Source organism: Populus nigra, chromosome 16 (genome assembly GCF_951802175.1).
Source record: "Populus nigra chromosome 16, ddPopNigr1.1, whole genome shotgun sequence".
Taxonomy (NCBI): Eukaryota; Viridiplantae; Streptophyta; class Magnoliopsida; order Malpighiales; family Salicaceae; genus Populus; species Populus nigra.
The window spans coordinates 1,360,973-1,374,240 of NC_084867.1; the positions used below are offsets into that span (position 1 = coordinate 1,360,973).

General features: G+C 35.4%; 1 protein-coding gene across 1 annotated transcript; it reads right to left on the bottom strand.

The window, feature by feature from the left end:
* Positions 1-1,499: 1,499 nt before the first annotated feature.
* On the bottom strand, positions 1,500-11,922 carry LOC133675798 (uncharacterized). The gene is made up of 10 exons (XM_062097280.1): positions 11,638-11,922; positions 10,196-10,453; positions 9,165-9,353; positions 8,387-8,479; positions 8,095-8,277; positions 7,910-8,012; positions 7,615-7,800; positions 4,626-7,123; positions 2,573-3,153; positions 1,500-2,170 (listed from the first exon to the last, which is right to left on the bottom strand). The coding sequence occupies exons 2-10, from the start codon at positions 10,424-10,426 to the stop codon at positions 2,161-2,163; spliced, it is 4,074 nt and encodes a 1,357-aa protein (XP_061953264.1). The 5' UTR covers positions 10,427-10,453; positions 11,638-11,922; the 3' UTR covers positions 1,500-2,160.
* Positions 11,923-13,268: the final 1,346 nt, after the last annotated feature.

Below are 13,268 nucleotides of genomic sequence, written 5' to 3' on the forward strand. Positions count from 1 at the left end.
ATGATATATTTATAAAAGATGATTGCTTTTAGCAACCAGAGTTAACTTTTAAGATGAAATAATTAAAAAATAAAAAATAAAAAGGACACTTATAGTTAAATATTTACACATGCGTCTAACTTTTGTTTTTTCAAAACAATATTAGCTTTTCACTTTAATATTTAATTAAAGTCAACAAATCTTTTTCGATTTATCCATTCATTAACAAAAAAAAAACTAAAAGAAAAAGGGATTTTACTTTACCTCTCCTAACAAAAACTATTCACTTGAAAGTCTTGAATAGTAATTTTTTTTAATTTTTCTTTGGTTTTTTTTTTTAATTTTAATTACATCCTTCAATATAAGATTTATTGTAGATTGGGTTTTAAGATTTTTTTCGATTTACTTTTTATAAAGTTATCTCAATCTCATAACCTAGACTGCGAATTTAACTAGTCAACTTAGTTGACTCTAATTTTTTTTTTATTATTGATTTTTTTTTCTCAATTTTATATTTCAACATTGGGATAATAGAGAATTAGACTTCGTGATTTGTTTTGGTTTGTTTTTTATAAGGTTATCCTTATCTCATGACTTAAGTCACGGGTTTAGAAGATTAACTCAGGTTAACTCTAATTATTTTTTTGTAATCTTTTTTAATTGATTTTTTTATTTCAATTACATCCTTCAATATTATATTTATTGGGGATTGAGCTTTATAATTTTTCTTAATTTGCTTCCAATTGGGTTATCTTAATCTCATAATTTGGATCGCGATTTTGAAAGATTAACCTGAGTTGACTCGAGTCATTTTATCCTTTTTTCATTGATTTTTTTTTTAATTTCATCCTTTAATATTATTTTTTTTTTTACTTCATAATTTGTTTTGATTTGCTTTATATGAGTTTCTCATGGTCTAATGACCCGACATGCAATTTAATATATTAACCCAAATTAACTTGAGTCATTTTTTGTTCTTTTTTAATTGATTTTTTTTTCAATTTCATCCTTCAATATTGGGTTTATTGAGACTTTATAATTTGTTTTGATTTGCTTTATATATCTTATTGAATAAAGTTTTTTAATTAAACTATATTTTTATCATCCAAGTAGCCTTTCAACTATAAATTGACCGAGTCATACCAGATCAATCCCACTCGATTTAAATTTTTTTTACTAAAAAAAAAAATATTAATAATAACTAAACATTTTTTATGTTAAAAAAAATTAATTCAGCCCTCGTTATGTTACAAAATCCAAACCAATGATTTAGTATATATTATGTTTTGTTTTGTTTTATTAAAAATAAACATCTTCCTATTCTTCAATTAAGAAAAAACATGTTGACGTTTCTTCCTTCTCTGAGGTTGAAAATTAACTTAAAATCATGTCTAGAATACTATATTAGAAACTAACTTAAGAATTATAAAACTAGTAATAGCAAAAGAAACTAAACAAGATTGGACGGGCCATGTTAAAAAAAAAAAAACAGAGATTGGGATTTGAGAGGACTAAAGAAATGAGAAAAATTATACTGTTTCAAAATTAGAACCTGAATTTCATACAACTGAACATGCCCAAATATGGTGATTAGCCATCAATAGCTTCCAATAGTTGGTTTGAACCCTTGTGAAAAAATTGCCACTGAAAGGATAGAACTTTCTGACTGTTTTTATGCTATAACATTTGAAACAAGTTCACGTCAACCTAATGGATAAGAATGACCCATTGATTATATTGAAGAAACTAAAGTCCAACCTGTGCTTACTGATCTACGACCCCGAGGCAATGAGGTGACTCGAACCATTTGGGGGACACTCAAAATAATAAAATTCTTGACTTTCCATCGTTTCAATCGCCCATCTACCACTCTGTGCACTCCCTTCCTCGTATTTCTTCATCACGTCTTTCAGGTCTTCATGAGAATGGGTATAGTCGGTATCTATCCTTTGTAAAGCATGTGCAACGAGCACGCTGGGATAAGACGGTGTAAACCAGTGAGCAAAAGATCAACCTTCCCCTAAGAGGGCCAAGCTGGGGGGGGGGGGGGGGCGAAGTGAGGCTTGCCTGTGTAGCCCCTCTTCCTCCCCCATCCACATCATCTGCCGGTTTGGTTATGCAAGAGGAAAATCTGCTTTCTGTGACTGAATCATTCTCTGACGTGCTGATCTAGCCACTTAATTAAACCCTCCTGATAAGTACATTAAACATATCAAAAACTGCTCTGATGAAATATGGAATGACAGCTAACAAGTGTAAATCAACAAATTCAAGGTAAAAATGAAAATGGCGATTAATAAGTAGCTTGGCAAGAATGCTATCAGGTTGAATAGTTACTAAAAATTGCCTGCCAAAATTGTATAAGCTTCAAAAATAGGATTGTCCTTGTGTCAACCAGGTAATCATGAACAGAATCCTATCGAGCACATTTCTAGCCAGGCTACTTGAAATAATTAGCATGCATGGCCTCAGTAAGGAAAGTCCACTTTTAATGACAGAACTTTGTAAAACAACTTGAAAGCTCTTCCTAGAGATCCCTTAAACTTTATAGCAAGCCTATTGAATGTGTTGTCTTTGATGAGACAGAGAATACCTGTGAACCTGGGGTGATGCTGGCTGATCTGGAGAAGAAAGATCAGAAGCTCTTTGAAAATCTTGTTGCTCATTAATGCCTCTTGATGACTCTTCACCAAGATGAGGTGATGCCTTGTCACCGGTGAAATGAGCTGGCCCAAGGGACCCAAATTCTACATGCTCACCAGCAGAACTGTAGCCCATGTTTCGGTCATATGGATAAAGCATAACTACTGATGCAGAAACTTCACTATGATTCACAACTGGTATTGGCGGATACATGCCATATGCCGCATTGGTAGAACCTCGGTTTGTGGAGTTTGAGAAACTAAATGAACCATTTCGGGGATGGTGTGGTGGAAGAGGATCTTGCTTTGAGTTCCATGACCTATCAGAACGACGATTATTTGGTGTACTCCTATCCATCCTAAAGGATGGCTTCTCAGCTTGATTCTGGTTTTGGCTGCGACCACCAAATCGTGGTCTTGAGTTGTTATTCCAGTTTCCTTCCCTGTCATCATGGTGGTCCTTCCTGTCATAGTTGTTATTTCCCCTATGGTTTCTGGAATTGGAAAATTGTCGATCCCTGTAAGATATTTTCTGAAGAGAAGAAAAATTTATAATAAATTACTATCCTTGCCAAACAGACAAGACAAAACTCCACCAAAAAAAAAAAACAGAGATCAAAGTCAATAGGACATGAAAAATAAATAGGTTGATCATGATCAAGCCAAAATGTGAAGAGAAAGCCACAAATTCAAATAAAAGCAGCATCAAATCACAAATTAAAAGAGATCCTATTGGTTCAAAGGCAGCATAATATGGCTCAAAGCATGTCTCATGATTAGAAAATATTACAGCTGCATTGAGCCACATCTTCAGAGTTATTTACAACTATTTTTCCATTCTCATACTTCTTACGGAGCATATCTGACATTTATTTTGCATCACTCAGCACAGCTAGCAATGCATGTATGATGAAGATGACCTTGGATAGTCTACAGGAGTTTTGACATTTTTCTTTCTAAATGAACTAAGTATTAACTGAATTCATAGACAAAAAAAAAACACTAATCACCCTTGGCCAAAAATTCAAGAAAGCTTTCTTCACGGAACCTTAAGAGTTAATATGTTTTGTAAGATAGAGATTACCACAGCATTATAACACATAATTACATTTCGACCCAAGACCTATATTCCTGCCTCTTGCATCAGCTCATAAGGACACACTCCTAAACAGAGACGATTTTTAGTATAAAGAATGAGGTATTAATTAAATCTAAAAAAACAGCCAGCATTTTGGGTGAGGCAAAATAATATTCATTGCCAGAACAAAATCAATCCAACCATGGTTATGCAGGCATGCTAAAAACTTCTTTCAACAGCAATAAATAACTAGAAGAGTTTCTATAAGCAAAAGGTTGGCCACATTCTCTACACCTTAGAGTGGTTTCTACAGGTAGTTTCACTGTACACAACCTTCCTTTCATCTTTTCTAGTTTCTGAACTATGTCCTCAATGATTGTAACATTTCACGAACTAATGAGAAATAATTAACAAAAAACTTGACTCATGGAACACCCACATAAAACTTGACTCGTGGAACACCAACAAAACTTGGTTTTTTCAACCCCTTGACTCAAGGAGTTTAAAACTACTGCATTCTGAGATAACAAAAATCATGGCACGTGTCAAGATAAGATCCAGCCCTCGGTTTTTTTTATGCTTGGAATATAGCCTACTTGGTTAGCAAGCTTAAGCACCTACATGAATGTTATCTATTTCAAAAAAAAAAAAAATTCCTTATGCCTCCCTCGAATGGCATCCATTGTAAGCCATGTAAGAAAAACATTTTTGGCAACTGAAACTTGCTGTAAAATGCAGAAAAGGCAACTGACCAAACTTACTAATTTTACAAACACTGAAATCTAACTTTCAATAGGTATCATGGAACAATAATCATGGAAATAATTATTGTTGATGTCCTGGTCCTCAAATTACATAGACAGATGGAAGATATCAGGCATGGTTCTTTACCAACAGAATTAATTGGTATAAGAAAAGTCCATTACCGGATTGGGCAGGTAAGTTCCAGTTCCAGCACGGTATCTAGGAATATTATCAGCATAATGTTGATAAAAGCCAGGCTGCCTGATAGATCCTGGATGGACAGGAGCGACTGGAATAAGATGAGGACCATTCATATGTTGAGTTAAGAGATTCATGTCTGCAGGAGGTCTTCCAGGACCATCCCATGGAAAATGTCCCTGCAAGTACATTGGCGGTGCTACAACAGGAGATGGATGAGGCAAGGAATCATTATTTCGAGCATTCTGGCAAAACCGCCCATATTGTAGATTCTGCCAGTGGCTGGCAAAATCACTATTCAAAATTTCAGATCTGCCCTGTTCAGAATGCACGGAGGAAGAAGCATTATTCGCAGATGTATAAGTATTTAAAATCTCTGACCAATCAACATTCTCAGATGAATCCAAACTTTGGTTCGAGTGATTGTTTTGTGAGCTATCAAATTCTTCATCCATATCGAGTTTTCTGGTGGATACACTAGATGTTGCTGCTTCGGTTGGAACATTGTATACTGGAACCATGGCTAGAAAAGGCACCGGTGGTCCTGTGGGATAAAATGCAAAGGGTAGTGCTCTATGGTTATCATTAGGTCTCTGATGAGAATTGGGACCCACAAACATTGGAGCAACTGAAAGCATTGAATTTGATCTGTTCACTGATGCCGGATCATAACTTTGCATTTGATGATTCCAAACATGTGAAGCACCAACACCAGAAACCATGCTTTCTGACAGTTCAGTGCCTATGGTTGAAAGTGAAATCCACTCTCTGTTGTCATCATCTGGCTGAAGAGATATGTGATCAACTGATTTTTCTTCACGTTGCCTTTCATTCTTATCCATCCCATATGCAATAGAAGAATCTGTAGAAGGAACAGATTTCTTTCCCCGCCGATCCTTTGTTGACTTACAAGTCCTCAAAAGTAATCCATCACCATTATCTTCAGATTTGCTTCCTGAGGACGATGCTTCTGAAGAAGGTACAAATCTTAAATCAGCTGAGGAATAAGCATCAGACTCTTTAGGTATTTGATATTGAGCATCGTCACTGTAATTTTCCCTAAACAGACCTCTGTCTTCTGTAATTAACCCGCGATCCCTTGGAGAGAAACTGCCGGACCTGCTTACACGAGATGAATGGACATGGTTAGACTCAACAGAAGCAAGAGATTGCATATGCTCCTGCAGTCGAGATTGGGAGCTTCTGTTCTTCTGTTGATGTCTTACAGAATCTGCATCTGGCTTAGACCAACCATGATCACTCTCTTCTTGACTCAACTCTGTAGATGCCAATTTAGCATCAATCATTTCAATTGTTACTTCTTGATCTGAGGTCATTCCCATGCTTGGAAAATATTGGGATACTGGATTTGGAATAAAACCTTGAGGATAGTGCATGTTCGACACCCAAGGGGACTCAAATGAAGGAGCATTTATGGGAGCTGTACCAGTCATATGTTTTTGAGCATATCCAAGGGAAGCTAATACAGAAGGTGGTAAAGCAAAAGGTGGTTGACCAGAAGCTAAATTCATGGGCATCTGACCCTGTTCACTGACACTATAACCACTGAAAGATGCCACGCTAACACGGTCTTGCTCTTCCTGATGCAATTGCGTTGTCTCTGAGAGAGAAAGGTGGTCTTCCATGGTTCCTTCGCCAGAATCACCAAAATAGCTATTTGAAGCACTAGTAGAATCAACAGCAGCATCAATGCTCTGATGGGATAGGCTATGCCTTGAAGATAGTGAGTCTTCAGTTGAAAATCTTGCACCATGGTTCTCCAAAACCTCAGGGACCAAATTTCTTCTCCTGCTATTGTGTGACCTTGCAGGAGCAGTCTGCCCATTTACTGTCTCTGATGCCCTGTTATGCCTCCCTCGAGATAAGACTTCACTGGATGTATCCGTTAGTTCCGGACTGGATTGAGTCCTTGCAAATTGATACTTAGCATTCACTTCATTCCCCAAGTAATATGTTCCGGAACTTGTCATCTTTTCATTATGTGCATTCTCATTCAAACTATTATATATTAATTTTTTATTATTCTGATGAGAGGCCGTGGAGTTAGTCAAGTTGGCTTGCATGCTCTGGCCTCGAGTGCCAGAAATAGCTGATATATTACCAGGCCTGGATGTTCGTTTTAAACTGCGGTTATCATGCTGGGAGGAAACACTGTCAGATGCATGAGCAGCATAAGTCACCCCGACCTTAGATTGATGGCCAGAAGGATCCTCTTTTATCTTTTTGCTGCTTGAATAATTTATGATGGTCTCAGACCCATCAATTACATTATACCTGATTGGTCGCTGAACAACGTGATTGGAACTTGGAGCATCAGGGCGATGACCTTTTCCATGCCTGTCCCATGTGTTCAAGAAAAACTGGTTGAATTCAGCAAGCAGGTTCTCTTTTGGACAGTCAAGCAATCTGGCCAGACGTTGAGCTCCAAAAGCAAAAGCACTGCGAATCCTAAAGAAGTTACCTAGCAAAAATATTTGGAAAAAGCAGTTAGACAACACTATAAGTGAAAACATGAGCATAAATAAAAGGTGAGATTCCAATCTGATATTTCCAAGATTGTGTTTAACAAGAGAAGCATGTGGCAAACACTGAAACTACTTCAATCCATGAAAAATAGGGAGAGACCCACACAAAACAGATCTTAAAGACAAATTAAGAAACTGCTCCAGCTGACAAACAGTAGGCGTGCTTTTATTCAAATAAACTCAACTAGGCCTCAGTTCCACAACAAATTGAGATGGCTATATGGGGCCATGGTTCATTTTTCTCCATTCCATCTTGGGCAAAACTCTATGTTAACTTCATGATATCAAAGCCATAGTGTGTGTTTGAGAGTGTGTCTGCAGGGATATGGAATATGGACAGACATTCATTCACACATGCATATGTGCAAACAACTCGCTAACTCAACATGAATTAGAATGTTATTCTAACATTAGTTCAGAGCAATACCCTTATTGACACTACGGCCAAGATTGTTATTTGCACGCAAAGGATCGATGACATTAAAATATTTGGAAACAAAGGATTGCTCCTGATTTTCCTGCCGGCTAGGAAAGACAGCATACACAGAGCTGCAGACATCTAGAAACAATTTGCTGAGAAGTATCTGGCCACCATCCTTCCGTGGAGAGAGTGCTGTAACATTTCAGAAAGTGAATTCAGAACCAGCTATTGCCAAACAACTAGCAGAAACATCCTTAAAAAAATGAATTCTGAAGATATCATTCAGAAGATCCATATGTACCAGTCATATCAGGAAGTGAACTAATTGGAACTGGGCCCCAGAGGCTAATGCAATAGTTCTCCCAGTCAAATTTACTGAAAAATTCCAGAAAGCGGTAGAGCACCTGCAGATACAATAACAAGATTTTCAGGTAAAAACAGCGAAGGCTTTGGAAAACTAAAATTTAAGAGAAACAACAATGTCACCTCAAGTGGCCCAGCAAATTTATTATTGAACACGTGGAATATGTACAAAACCAATGTCTCCAGAGCGTAAGTTGAAATAAGGCCATGGTGAGCACCCAAGATGCGGCTCTCGTAGTAACACCAAGCTTTAATCAATATAATGCTGCGCTTGAATAGATGGTTTTGATCTATCAATTGATCAACCTTAAAAAGTGAGAGCTGACATTAGCAAAAGCTGAGAGAAAGCGAGAGGAGCACTCAAAAAATCACAAAAATAAATTTGGAACCTCTGTCCCGGAGTAAAATATTTCACCTCCTCAAGGAAGCAAAGGGTACACAAACCACCAAGCTGGTCAAAGGATATGTCTACTACAATATTTTCCACAAGACACTTTATGATCTTCACCTGCAAGATGATGGAATCTACAATCAAGAATATTTGGAAGGTGCTAATTTGTAGTTGAATAGTGGAAGGAAAGACTATATCAGCAGTATTTGAACAGAACAACCAAAGAGTAAGTTATTTATGAATAGGATACAAGCAAAAGAAACATCAGATTTAATTGATTTATATCAAAATAAATGAAGCACGCGACACATAATACCCACAGAAACAGTTGAATAGGCCAGAATGCAATGATACATGAATAAACCAAGAGTAGAAACTGCTCAACAACAAAGAGGAGAGATAACAAAATGAGCACAACAATTTTTTTTATCTTTTTCTCCCTTTCTTTTCCTTCGCTACATGGTCATTGCTCTTTTCAATAACCACTGAAACTTCATTTCTTGATTTCCCTTTGGCAGGGAAGAAAGTATGGCATTCAGCAGAACAACCAAAATGTCTAGGTATCTTGAGCCCTCTAAAGCAGCAATTAACCAGTTTCAAATTCACACCGTGATTATTTCAGCCCAAGCCATTCTTGTGGTAATACTATGGTAGTGAAGTTGGAACAATAAAAATGCCCTGCCTGAACCTTTTGGACTGTTGCTTTCGGTTAACCATACTTGCAGAAAATGCAAATCAAATAAAATAGAGGGGTTTATCTCTATTAGGAAAGAAGCATCAACAATATACTCAAAGGGCATACCTCTGCCTGGATATACTGAACCTCTTTCACATGGAATTCAGCGTTCTCATTCTTCTCCTCGTGCTCTAAGATATCCCGTACCTCATTGGCCCATGTTTCCTTCAAATTCTGGTTCTCAGTAAACACTGTTAAATCAATATCTCCATCAGGTAGATAGGTCTTGAGGGGCACAGACCCAAAGGTGAACACCTGTGATTATAAAAAAATATAAAGGTATGATGAAGTGAAGCAGGAAAACTTTTTCAATTTGAGTCATCAGAACTAGGAAGCTTGACAAATTGTCCTCTCAGTGTCTGACATCAATAAGCAAACTTGACAAATATTTGCCAGTGCCCACATGTGGAAATTTCAAAATAGAGTTGTAAGTGGTCCAGTAGTAATGGATATATATCTTTTGCTCATCTATCTTCTGAATTTATTTTGAACGATGTTGGTGTTTATTTTAAAGTTTCACTTTGGCCATCTACATATTGAACACTTTGTTTCCCCAATTTTCAAAAGAAAGTGAAAACCCTACAATAGAAGACAGAGGAATCCTTCATAACTGGGAAAAAAAGATAACTTGTTCATCACAAATATATTTCCCCATACCACGTCCAATCACTTATTTCTTTCCAGGAAACCTCTAATTCTAAATGTGAGAGAGACGATAAAATGATAAAATGAAAGCAAATATCATCATTTTATTTCTAATTAAACATTCTAAAAAAAATTATTACCTTGCTATTATTTAAGTGTATATTAAAAAAAATATATATGCACAGAAGTTTATCCGCTTATCCTTGCTCTGGGACAAGTTTTGCATCTATAAAACATCAAAGAAAGTAGCATGGTAGTTTATAGTTGTGTACAAAGTGAAGACGTGCATCACTCAGTTATTACAAAATGGCAGAAAGTTATAGTGTTTGGCTAAAGCTATGACAACCTCCATCCTAAAACCTCAAATCCAGTCTAAAACCCAACACTTAACAGCATTCAAGAAAATTAGCATGTAACTAAAAAGATAAATGAATGGGAAAAATTATCCAAACCTGACAGGGGAAGCAGTTCATTATAAGGCGCTGAACATAGCATAAAACAGCATTTCGGCGCTCCTCGGATGGTTGATTGGGCTGAATACAAGCAATTAGCTCTGCAGTTCTCTCTTCAGCAGTTTCCCATCTCTCTGGCTCAAGTGCTTGAGTTACAGAGGCAACTTCATTAGGCAAGAGACCACTAGGGGAAAAGCCACTGGGCTGAACCCAGCCCTCTAGACCACCCATGCAATACTGACCCTTTGCAATCCCAACCTGTATGAATTACAAGAGAAAAATTATCTATAAGCATGTCTCAAAATATTAGGAAAAGAGAGGAAGTAAATTAACTCTATTTTATTGAACAGATCATCACCAATAAATATCATCCTTATAATCAGTAAGGAATTAAAATTCCAGAACACTTGCCATCCATTTCTACCAGGAAGAATATCAGGATAAAGCATGCAAACACATGCATAGGACAGAGGGATCAATAAAAAGCCAAGAACCCGCACATAAACCTGAAGAGGCAAATCATACGGGCCAGAAAATGCCAACATATAGTACGCATGTATACACATATCTACACCCAACAAATAACCTTCAGATGGCAATAAACCAGCGGCTAGAAAGTTAAAAGGAAGCCAAAGCTAACATACATGTCCACTGTTTGATTTTGGCAGGAAATTAAAGCACCAAGATATAAATCACTCGCCCAAAATCAGCAAATTCTTTGCCAAATTTGACAGAAAGATCTAATCTTGACAGATTCAAGACAACATCCATTCACTTACTAATAGATATTCAGAATAATACTAGTCCCAACTCAAGTGTAAAACAAACAATGCAAGATGAATTCTACATTCTAGAGCCCTTTTCTTAGCACTGTCATTTCTCGGGTTTGAGCCTAAAATCCTCCATCACGCAACGGGTATCCTGCTATCAGCACATACGCACTATTGACTTTAATGTGACCACAAAATAAGACATAAAAAACGAAAGATTGTTGGGGGGGAAAAAACCATACAACTCATTTTTTACAACAATGTCACCAAATTAGAATAAAAAATGCATTAACTCCAGCGTATCCATCTAAATCTCTTGAGCACCGTAAAGAACACCACAAGCACGTACAAAATTCAAATTCATTCACATGGGCAGGCGTTCATTTATACTCTGCTTGGCTCTCAATTGAAATGCAGTGAATTAAAAACACTAACAAGCACTACAAAATGCAACAGTTTGACTTATCAAACAAGCACGGCTGGAAAAAATCAAAAATAAAAAAAAAACAAATCCTCTTTTCCTCACCAGACCTAAAATTAAAACAATAAAATCAAACAAAATACAGCTAAAATCACAAAATTAATTAAAATAAATAAACACTTCACCCAGTAAAAAAGAGCAAGAATCTGAAGTATAAAAGGAAGTAAAGTTTGAAGGGAAAAAAATCTCACTTAATCATGCAAATTTAAGCAAAAAACTAAAATCACAGTATTCTGCGATTGTACGGGTGCTGCAATGGGAATGTAGAGAGAGAGAGAGAGAGAGAGAGAGAGAGAGAGTTGGGTTTTAGCGAGTAAAAGAAAGAGAAGAATCTTGATTTAGGGTTTATAGTAGAAGGAGAAGAGTAGAGTGCAGGAAGAATAATTTATTTTCTGTTGATTATAAATTGAAACCAAAGGAAATACTGTGCTTGCGTTTTTGTTTCCACTACGTTTGTTGCTGGCTGGAGTTGACTCCTCTTGCAGATAGGCTTTTAAACAAAACCAAAAACATGCGTGGTACTGTAGTAGCCAGTAGGGTTACGTTAATACCTATTAAGTGTTATTTTAATATTGTATTAGTTTTCATGGTTATAGTTACGGTTTGAAAAATATATTTAAGATAAACTATATATTATAATTTATTTTTAATTAAGATTTTAAGATAAATCTTTCAGTAGAACTTATATAAAATTGTGAGGTGTGTTGATTAACAAACACTTTTAAATATGTTATTGGAATAAAAAATGAAGCTGAAACTCAATTAAAAAAAATTATGATTTGTAATTTATATGGTAAAGTTCGGATATAAACGTTGAGACTTAATTTAATTTATGAAATGTATAATCTCATGCTTTTATAAATGATTATTTATAATTATGGATAAGATATTGATTAATGATATTTATAATAGGTAATTATTTTTCATTATTGTATTTGAGATATTAATTGAAGATATATTTATGTGATGGCTTGTTGTATTTAAAAAAAAATATTAAAATTGATTTTAGAGGGGGAAAAAGGAGGAAGAAGAAGAGTACTTTTCGCTTTTTTTTCAAAAATCAACTAAAAGAGCCTGGGGTTATTTGAAAAAACCTGATTTATTTTTTAAAAATCAATAAATTATCCTTATATTGGATTAAATTTTGAATTCAAATAAAATCATATCTCTTTAACTACTAAAAAAATCCCATAAGATTTGTTAGACATATATAGGATAATGACCAAATTGACTCATCCAATTCTTCCCTCCTTTGAATACTCTTGACCGAATCTGCCCACTCGTACAAGTGTGGACCGTGTTGAATCTAATATTCCTAACATATAATGTTTACTATTATTAGGAATTAAAAAAAAAAAAACGTTATATTCGATCACCATTTTAAAATATAACATGATGACCTCATGGGTTGATATATAATTCGGTCAATCTGAAAAAAAAACACCTGTTTAAAATATAATTGAAATTATTAATTTTTTAAAAAAATAATAATATTATTTTTATATTTTTATAAAATAAAAAATAATAATTAATCTGGACGAACCGGGTAAATCAAGTTACTTGATGGATAATCCGAGGCTTATAGTACTGTGTTGGGTTTAAACACTTGCCAAAACAACTAACCATTCTGTCAACCTGTCCCCTCTCTGTTTTTCTCATGCCACGAGTTGCCCTGTTAGGGCATATATTTTTAGCTATTTTGTATCAGAAATTCTGTTATATTTGGCCAGTTTAGGATTGTAACACGATTTTAAAATGTTTTTTTTTAATATATTAAAATTAAATTTTTAATTTTTTAAAAATTAATTTTTACATCAATACA